The 11,455-nt window shown below is 27.0% G+C and overlaps 1 protein-coding gene across 1 annotated transcript; it reads right to left on the bottom strand.

The window, feature by feature from the left end:
• Positions 1-831: 831 nt before the first annotated feature.
• On the bottom strand, positions 832-3,535 carry LOC119672257 (postreplication repair E3 ubiquitin-protein ligase RAD18-like). Its single transcript, XM_038083267.1, has 3 exons — positions 3,186-3,535; positions 1,219-1,415; positions 832-1,161 (listed from the first exon to the last, which is right to left on the bottom strand). Exons 2-3 carry the CDS (start codon positions 1,396-1,398, stop codon positions 850-852), a joined length of 492 nt encoding a protein of 163 aa, XP_037939195.1. The 5' UTR covers positions 1,399-1,415; positions 3,186-3,535; the 3' UTR covers positions 832-849.
• Positions 3,536-11,455: the final 7,920 nt, after the last annotated feature.

The following is an 11,455-nucleotide window of genomic DNA, read 5'->3' as shown; positions in this document are numbered from 1 at the left end:
CTTTACGTGTCCTTGTAATTCGGATTAAGCATTTATTCCCTAATCCAGATCACACGTTATTAATAATTGTATATATTATAATGACATATACATAATATTATATATATAGTTTGCTATATTTATGTTATATAATTTATTTTTCTTTATGTTATTTAATTTATGGACTAATTTAATAAACAATAGATTATTGTCAATTATTCTTTATTTGTTGTTAAAATAAATATAAAATAAATAAAATAAAAATAAATATATATTAGGGCTTTTCCTAGATTTCTAATGATTACCGTATTAATGTCTCAATATTTCAGGTTAACAATTTTAATTAACTCCCGATTAACCGTAATTTTCACGAAATCGGATTTATAAAGTTTTAACGTGTTATTGAACAATACAATAACAACTTAATGGACTCACTCTATACGGCTCCAAAAGCGGCTCACCACTTCTAAAAATGCTTTCCAGTTGTAAGAAAGCAGAGCCTATGTTTCAAAGTCTTGTGTTACACATTTACACTAATTCAGTGCAACTCAGAATACTACTTATATATTTTAATGCTTCAGATAATTTATATATGAAGAAAGAAAAATTAAGAACTTTGTTACTTTGAACTTTGAATATTATTGCAACGGGCATCAAAAGCCTGGACTAATTTTAAGTAAAGAAAAAAATGCCCACACTTACCTATCATTGTATTAGTAAATTATTTATATTATAAATATGCATGCACTTATAAAGAATTAATATGTTATAAAAAATTCTAATATAGAATTTATGATTCTTAAAGAAAATATTTATTGCAAATTAACTAGCAAATTAAACATTTATCAAATCAACATATATATCTTTTCATCATTCATTTTTATCATCATAATCAGCCATATCCGTGTCTGTAGGCAACTGCTTACTAGAAATGGTGATAGCAATATGCAATCCCTTTTCTATGTCAGTAGCCGATTCGGTGGAAGAATCCGATTCAGTGCCAGAATCCGAATTAGTGGAAGAATCCGATTCATTTACCTTGTTATCATCATCCATATTCATCTCTGTGTCTGTAACCAACTCGCAATCAATATCGAAGACCATTTCTACTAATTCATTATCCGTATCAGTATCAGATTCAGTGGAATAATAAGCGGATTCTTCTACTGTCAAGTAACCGTCCTATATATATATATGTATTAGTAGTCGTTAAATAAATTATAAAACTCAAATTATTACTTTAGTCTCTATGAAGTCTTTTTTACACAATGGACAACGATATCTGCCTCTCTTTTTTTTATTGGCATACGAAACCAAGTTCTTCAAACATATATTGCAAAAATCATGACCACAATTCAGTTGAACCATGTCGACAACTTTGTTTTGGCAGATGACGCAAAAAAGTTCAGTTTCGTCCATGTTTGGTTTTACCAGAGCTGAAAATGATTTGTTCAAGAAAGTATTCGAAATATTAATTTCTAAAGTAATTTATTTAACTTAATTACTTCCTTTCGATTAGAAGACATATATATTTTTTAAAAAAATAAAGTGAATCTCTAAAGTAATAGTAGCAGCAAACAATAAAACTTCACTTCTTTACGAATTTTCAAAAAATGGTATTAGTCATATATTGATTTACATATTAATGATAAATTAATTTATTAGACGAATTTTGGGATAATTTAATCAAAGCTGATGCAATGATACAATGTGAAATTTCAATGTAACTATCCTTTGATGTGATCACTATCCACGTTAGTATTTGCATTACAGAAAAAATATAAAAGCTTATTTTATTGAAGTTTTGTAGTGTACATTTTGTTAATTTATTGTTATTATAATAAAAAAATAAAAACAATTATTCGAATTTAATGTTATTATAATAAAAAATATAAAAACAAACAGTATATTTTAGGCATTAGGTTTGGGCAGAGGTTTTATCAGACATAGGAAATGAGTAACAACCCAAAAAAAAAAATGAATTATCTATACTATAATTACAAAAAATAGAATTTATTTAAACTTTTTACTTATTTCTACTAACAGCTGATTAACAGAAAAATATATTTATTTATTCTTTTTCAACAAAAAATTATTGTTTTTTTTACTCTACAACGTATAAACGCAATAAAAAAATATACATTAAAAAAAGGATTAAAAAGAAAGATCTAAAAAAATAAAACTAAAGGAGAAAAAAGAAAAATATCAAAATTTTTTGTTAAATAACAAAATAAAAGAAACAAATTAAAAAAATAAAATATATAACGAATCATACAAAACTAATTAAGAAAAGAGAGTATAAGACGAACTAAAAAACCAAAATTAAAAATAACAAACATAGGAGAAAAAAAAAATATGACACAAATAAAACCAAATAAAATATGCCGCCATATAACTCATGATTCACAAGAGAGTCAAAATAATATAAATTTAATTAAAGGCACAAAAAAAATAAAAACAAATTAAAAAAGTAAAAAAAAAAAATAAAAACAAATTAAAAGAGTAAAAAAAGTAAAAATAAATCCAAAAAGTAGGTTAGCTTAGGTTACTGGGGCCATCCGAAGACCCACTTAGACCATGAGGTCGATTGTAATACCCTAAAGAATCAAATAAGTAAAAAAAAAATAAAAAAAATAAAAAAATGAAAAAAAAAAAAATAAAAACAAATTAAAAAGCAAAAAACGGAGGACATTAGCATTACTGCAATTAGCAACTATTCTGAGGTCTGTTTTTACATACCAAATTGTGACCGAAGACATGGTACTAAATATCAGTCGAACATAACCTAAAAATTTAGCAGGCACAGAATGGAAAATAAGTTGGCCAATAAAGCAGTAACAAAACATCACTTTAAATGAGCTAAACATAAAAACGCTAATACATCCAATATGGCAACGAAATCAGGACGCCAAAACAACACAAAAATGGATATGATACCCAAACATACCAAAGGGTCAGATAGTTAGATAAAAGAGCAAAAAGTTAAAAATAGCCAAAATTTTGATAAAAAAAAATAATCTTTTTTCCCCTTAACAAAGTATTTCAACTAATCACGCCGAATAAGTTATTCAGAAATCTATATAGTATATATATATTAGTATTAGCTAATTTTAACAAGATGGCGACCTTTATAACCAAGCAAATTTTTTATATAAAGAAAGAATATATTTTTTTATCCATTTTGTAATAAACATTAATTGACTTACCTCGTGTTTTGTTTAGAATGAAGAAAAAGAAAAAAGCTGGAAGAAGAAATTAGCAAGAATTCTGTCTCTGCGCTGAAAGCTGAATTTCTTGGAAGCAGCCTCACCTTACTTATATTGACTGAAAAAAGTAATTATAAATCCAATTATCCCTTTTTCAGTAAAGAAAGATCAGTAATCACGAAATACAAGAGAAGTAAGATCTTTGCCACGAAATACAACAATTCACCAAATAATATTATTAAGTTAATTATTTTCCATGAAACTCAAATTTACGCTACTACACTGCACTCTATCTGTATTCAACAAGAAGCAAATAGTGTCTCACAACTTGTGTTATTCAAAATTTTCTTTTGTTCTTCTTTCGCTGTAAATCGAAACATCGATATCAAAGAATACCTATTCTTTGATCGAAAAGGTAATGAAATAGTACAATTCTGAATAAATTATGGCGAATTCGAATGAAATAGTGCAATTTCTGAATCAAATGGCAATGACAATTGTTTACTAAAATCATTTGTAATATAATTAAAATATTAATAACTGAAATAATTATAATGCACAGCGAATATAAAAAATAATTTTTTAAATAAATTTTAAAAGCATTTGCAAATAAAAATTTAATACATCTTTACGAGAGTTGTCAATCGATAGCATCCAAGCTTTAAAACTAATTTGAAGGCTTTAAAACAATACCTAAAAACGATATTTCTTTATTTATACACTTTTAAATTAGTTCCTTATAATAAACATGTTAGCTATATATATACGATTCACGTATCATAGATTTCTGTTATCATAATCTGTTATATCGCGAGATAATAAAAAAAAACTAAAACTAGTTACTTGACCTTAATCCAAAATGAAAATTTAATATACATGTATATTATTATTATATAAATATTATAATAATATAAAAAAAATTAAATAATTTATATTTATATTTATTTAAACATATGCTATAGTCACAGCTATTTTGACTATAGCTTATGCCAAACTAGAATTGCTAAGTCATGTTATACCGCCGATCCTAAGAAACCACTTAGGTTTATTAGCTAAGTGGACAATTGTGTTGCATTATAAGTTCTTAAAGGTTCACAAACCTAATTGAAACTGAAATTGTCACAACTTATTAGAAATTTTTTACAGATTTTTTTTCAAGTGTACACGGCGAATTCGCACAGCAAGAATCATTCTAATCAAAAGAAAAGAAAATAAATATGGCGTTTAAACTTTTATAGTTTTACATTTAAATATTTTGTAATAATTTGTTACCGGGCTAATTGGTCAAATTTTAATATAAATAAAAAGACACCAATTTATTATTTATATTTAAAAATCGTTTATATTTTATTTCCGATATTTCGACTATCTTCGATAGTCATCTTCAGGGAAAACTACACAAAATATAGGATGTTCACATTTTTATAGCGGATTATAAAGAAAAATCGTACAATAAATACAATAATAATGATGACAACAAGAGAAAAAAAACAACAATAAAAATACAAAAGAAAAATTAAAATTATAAAAAAAAAAATTTATAAAAAAAACAAAAAAAAGCTTTACAAACATCCTGTGTCATTTGTTTATAATATTCCTATAAGCCTGAGCACAGTTGTCCGTATCAGTTTTATAATTGAGTCTTATATTATTGGGCACTTGAAGTATTGAGAGCATTTCTAGAAAGTACCTCTTATTATGGTTCCTTTCTTCATATAAAATTTTTGCCTTATCAAAATCAGGTTCATGTTTATGCTCCATACAATGCACAGCCAATGCTGTATTGGCTTCAGCACCACTTTTATTTTTTAAACTGTGTTTATGTCCAGCCATCCTTGTCCTAAGCTTATTTTTAGTCGTACCTATATATATTTTGTTACATACATTGTACCCGTCACCTTTACAATTCAGCTGGTACACTACATTAGATTTGTCTTTATTATTAATTTTAGTTTTCGTATTGCTATATAATTTAGCTATTGTGTTTGTTGCCTTATGAGTAATTTTATAACGTTCCTTGTCATATATACTAGAATTAATTATTTGGTTCGACAATTTCGGAACATAATCAATGGATTTATATATTTTTTTGTCATTATTATTGTTAGGTTGGAGCTTTTTAAAGGTCTTATTAAGCATCATATTAATAATCCTTACGGGGAAGTCATTCTTTATTAAAATATCACGCACTATGTTCTTCTGTTCATTATGGAAAATTTTGTCACTCAGTACTAGAACTCTTCTAATAAAATTGGATGCTGTATTTAAAATCACGTGTTTAGGATGATTGGAATTATACATAGTTAATTAATCTTCCTGACGCTGAAGACTTTTTATACCATTGAAAGTGAATTTGCTTATTATGTCTAATTAATTCAACATCTAAATAAGGAAGCCTGTTATTCTTTTCTTCTTCTATGGTGAATTTTAAATTTGTGTGAAAAGAATTCAAAATTTGAAGTATTTGAGTTATTTTATTTCTGCGTATTATCGCGAAGATATCATCTACATACTTCGTTAATAATCTTGGTTTATATTCCTGGTCATCCACACACTTTTCCAATAATTCTTCCATCACTATATCTGCTATAATGGGTGATAACGGTGAGCCCATTGGCATGCCTTTACGTTGTTTATAAATTTTGTTGTCTAGCATGAAGTAATTATTTTCTTTAAGACAGAAATTTAAAATTTCGAAGAAAAGTGATTTAGTAATCTTAGTGAATGTCTTAATTATATTCCACTTCTTTTCCAAAATTTTAATGGCTAGTTCAACCGGTATATTCGGAAATAAGGAAACTACATCAAAGGATACCATTATTTCATCATCGAATATATATGAATTACTGACCTTATTTTTGAAATCAATTGAGTCTTTAACATTATAAACCGAATGTATGGTCAGATTTTTTAAAATTGACGCTATATACCGACACAATTCGTATGATGGTGAGTTAACTGAAGAGCAAATAGGCCTAAGTGGCATATTTTCCTTATGTAATTTAGGTAACCCATATATTCTAGGTGGGTTGGCTGTATATGTACATAATTTTAGTTTTTCTGTTTTATTTATTATTTGATTATCAAAAAGTTTTGTGACTATTGTATTATTTTTAGTTTGTAACGTTGAAGTTGGATCTCTTCTGAGTATTCGGTATGTCATAATATCATTTACTATATTTTTAATTTCTTTGTCATAATGTTCTTTTTTTATAGCAACTGTTTTGTTGCCTTTATCAGATTTAAGTATTAAAATGTTTTTATTCAGTTTTAAAAATTTTTTCGCTTGTTCCACTGTGCGCAATATGTATTTTTCCATAGGAGAATGTGTTATTTGTCTTTTATACCTTTCAACCATACCGATAAGTTGTGTTCTCGCTATTTCTTGCTCTTCTTTATTTTCTAAAGTATTAATGCAGTCTTCTCCATCTGTTAAATACTTAAGATCTAAAAATCTGACCATACATTCGGTTTATAATGTTAAAGACTCAATTGATTTCAAAAATAAGGTCAGTAATTCATATATATTCGATGATGAAATAATGGTATCCTTTGATGTAGTATCCTTATTTCCGAATATACCGGTTGAACTAGCCATTAAAATTTTGGAAAAGAAGTGGAATATAATTAAGACATTCACTAAGATTACTAAATCACTTTTCTTCGAAATTTTAAATTTCTGTCTTAAAGAAAATAATTACTTCATGCTAGACAACAAAATTTATAAACAACGTAAAGGCATGCCAATGGGCTCACCGTTATCACCCATTATAGCAGACATCGTGATGGAAGAATTATTGGAAAAGTGTATGGATGACCATGAATATAAACCAAGATTATTAACGAAGTATGTAGATGATATCTTCGCGATAATACGCAAAAATAAAATAACTCAAATACTTCAAATTTTGAATTCTTTTCACACAAATTTAAAATTCACCATAGAAGAAGAAAAGAATAACAGGCTTCCTTATTTAGATGTTGAATTAATTAGACATAATAACCAAATTCACTTTCAATGGTATAAAAAGTCTTCAGCGTCAGGAAGATTAATTAACTATAATTCCAATCATCCTAAACACGTGATTTTAAATACAGCATCCAATTTTATTAGAAGAGTTCTAGTACTGAGTGACAAAATTTTCCATAATGAACAAAAGAACATAGTGCGTGATATTTTAATAAAGAATGACTTCCCCGTAAGGATTATTAATATGATGCTTAATAAGACCTGTAAAAAGCTCCAACCTAACAATAATAATGACAAAAAAATATATAAATCCATTGATTATGTTCCGAAATTGTCAAACCAAATAATGAATTCTAGTATATATGACAAGGAACGTTATAAAATTACTCATAAGGCAACAAACACAATAGCTAAATTATATAGCAATACGAAAACTAAAATTAATAATAAAGACAAATCTAATGTAGTGTACCAGCTGAATTGTAAAGGTGACGGGTACAATGTATGTAACAAAATATATATAGGTACGACTAAAAATAAGCTTAGGACAAGGATGGCTGGACATAAACACAGTTTAAAAAATAAAAGTGGTGCTGAAGCCAATACAGCATTGGCTGTGCATTGTATGGAGCATAAACATGAACCTGATTTTGATAAGGCAAAAATTTTATATGAAGAAAGGAACCATAACAAGAGGTACTTTCTAGAAATGCTCTCAATACTTCAAGTGCCCAATAATATAAGACTCAATTATAAAACGGATACGGACAACTGTGCTCAGGCTTATAGGAATATTATAAACAAATGACACAGGATGTTTGTAAAGCTTTTTTTGTTTTTTTTATAAAATTTTTTTTTTTTTATAATTTTAATTTTTCTTTTGTATTTTTATTGTTGTTTTTTCTCTTGTTGTCATCATTATTATTGTATTTATTGTATGATTTTTCTTTATAATCCGCTATAAAAATGTGAACATCCTATATTTTGTGTAGTTTTCCCTGAAGATGACTATCGAAGATAGTCGAAATATCGGAAATAAAATATAAACGATTTTTAAATATAAATAATAAATTAATGTCTTTTTATTTATATTAAAATTTGACCAATTAGCCCGGTAACAAATTATTATAATAATAAGTTTTGGTCACAAATATAAGTATTTAATATTTTGAAAATTAATATTGTTCATAATATCAATATACATATATATATATAACATAGTCATAATTATAAATATTATTTTTATAGAATATTTTATATTATAATTCATGCATAATATGTTAAGGAGAATAATATGTATAATGTATGTACATATATAAACTCACAATATTATTTAAAATTAATAATTGACTAGTACAATTGTTAAAAACAATTGTTCAAAACTATAAATAATTTATATATAAATAAAATTTCAAAAATAAGAATTATTTTGAAATTATGAGAAAACAAAGTATGGATAATAGGAATATTTAATATAACATATTAATTTTAAAATTTATTTTTTTTTGTCTTTAAACACAGTAGCGTAGTTCCGCATATGACCTTTTTCAAATTTCACCACAGACTTTTAATAAAATAATTAAACATTTGTCATGACAAGAATAAAAAAAAATTAAACATAAGGGAGACGGCAATTAAAAGATATATAAGAAAAAATTTCGTGGTCTTAGCTTAAATTATTCTGTTATTCTCGTAAAATTGAATTATCAAATCAGCTGTTATTATTTTTTTCATGCTTTGTGTAAAGTACAAGCAAAAATTTGTAAAATTAAAATAGGTTAGGTTAGATTCAAGTGGTGGACCGGCTTAAGCTCAAATAATGACCCGTTGTGATTAACCTTGTTCATATGTATACCAGAAAAACTTCCAAAAGCGGTCCCATAGTGGTCGGTGTACGAAGAACACCGAAAGGCACGTTCCATCCGACTTGTCGTTAGACCTGCAAATATTGCTATTACACATCAGAAATTTCGAATTTCAACGTACGACCAAGCTGTACGACCAAATCTTATGTATAATATCCCCTTAAGTCTCGAGAACGAATTTCAACCATTGGACTGTATCTATCGGAACTCGATTCCAGTAATCAAGGAAAAAAAGTATGCTGTGTTTAGTGTTGTAAAAAAGTTCCAATTAAATATAATAGCATGACATTTGGATATTTTTTGACTTGAGAATATTAATTATAAGATATTGCAACATTCTTATATGAATGTACCTATATGTATATGCAATATGCATATTTTCACGTATATGCATGTGAAGACATATATTATATGATTCTGTTAAGAGCTGAACTTCTTAAGTACTTACATTATTACATACTTATGATGTATATTATTATATATTAAAATATAGAATTAAAAAAATTTTTCTACTAATAATGTGCTTATCCTTTAAAAATCTTTTCTTTTATGTTAAGAATAAGTTAAGTATATTTTTTTATTTTTTATATTATTATAGCAATGAAATCATTTCACTAGAAGTAAATTTTTTCTCATTATTTCAAGTAAAGCTTTCAAGAGTATGGCTTGCTGAAATATTCAAGCCATTAAACCTGTAGCATTTATGCATGTACATCGTATGTATATACATACATATGTACACAGAATGGAAATTCTTTAAATGGGGGATCAACAGTTTAACAAATTTACGTGCGTAGATTTCATTTATGCGTTTATGTTAGTCATGCGAGTGCAATTATATTCTTAGCTATGTTCGGATGGGCAATTATTGTTCTTATCCACTACACTAACGGCTCGACTAGGAGAGGTTAGCATTACATTTATGGTACGGTAGATACGCGTGGGTTAAACGTTATTGTCGGTTATTGTTGCACGTGTGATCCTATATTTTGGCTTAAATACCCGACTGTGTCGTAATAAATTTGTGTACGTGTACATCTCAATTGGATAATTATTTTTAAATTACATAAAATACAATTTTCTAGCAATAAAACAATGGATAAGCATCTTGGCCATAAAGTGAAATTAAAACGCCAATAAAATAAATTATTATCGAAATAATGTTAGAGAATCATTAGTTAAGAAAAAAAAAAGAAATGCCTCTTAAGCGAAAAAATTCACTTCTTTTATGTTTGAAACAATATTTGAATATAAATATTTTAATATTTTTATATTAATTAAAATTCTGTTAAATTTTTTTTAATATATTCTGGGGCCAATTCAGCAATGTACAAAAATTGTCATTTCACACGGCAAAAGTTAATGTTAATTAACTATTAAGCTCTCTTAAGTTGTTGACATAGTATATGTGTTTATTGACACTTTGAGCGTCATTGGAAAAACAAAGTGTTCTCAGTTCGGTTAGGGCCAGTAAGTATGAAAATTCTGCTCCACTGGGAGCCAGTAACTCGTATATTTTCTATTCTATATTATTTTAACTGAATATAGCATAGAATAGTATTTCACAAAAGTATTTCTTAAAATCTTTGTCCCTCTACGAGTTGACCAAAGACAACTGCATCCGAAGGAACCCTGAGCTGTACGAAGCTTAACAGAACATTGATATACTTAATGAACTAAGATCCAGTAACTTCACTAGATTTGTAATGTCGTGTGAATAGGTGACGATATTCCAGTGTAAACAGTTCTTAAAGCGGTAGTTGGAGTAAGAAAGCGTAAAAGTAGTCTATGTTTTCGGGGAAATGATTAAGGATGGGAGTTATGCGTGAGACCGAAATCCCGATACTGGGTTGCTACAACTAATTTAGTATGTAGATTTATAAAACTTAATGACTTTACCGAATTAATTAATTATCCAGCAAATCTGATCATTTTTAATTACTTGAATTGTATAAATATGCTATTTTCTACCTTTTGTTGTTCATAAGATCAAAAATGCAGTGTAAATACAAACTTAAAAATTCTAGTGTAATACAGAATTCACACGAAGGATTTTTTTGTAATTTTAGCTGTCAAAAATAACCATTTTGCATTGAATCCAACAACAATTGCTAGCTAAAATTACAAACATGTTACCTAAAATTATAAACTAGTGTGCATCCAATATAAGAAGCATTAATTTTGTCGTGTGAATAGCATATGAGTATTAATACGAATTTTATATTTAACTTTAATACTGAATTAGTTGTGCGGTAAGAAATCAGCTGATTGATTATACATTAAACTCAGTACGAACATGCACTCCGACTAAAAAATTTTTGACATTGTTAAAAATTTTGTTTATATAGAGTATTGGGTCAGTTTTTATTTGAAATAGATTTTATTACTAGACTTTAAAGAACACTAATGCTATCAATTATTCAAAACTAAAGAAA

Source organism: Teleopsis dalmanni, chromosome 1 (assembly GCF_002237135.1).
Source record: "Teleopsis dalmanni isolate 2A chromosome 1, ASM223713v2, whole genome shotgun sequence".
Taxonomy (NCBI): domain Eukaryota; kingdom Metazoa; phylum Arthropoda; class Insecta; order Diptera; family Diopsidae; genus Teleopsis; species Teleopsis dalmanni.
This window is presented reverse-complemented; position numbering and strand designations above follow the sequence as displayed.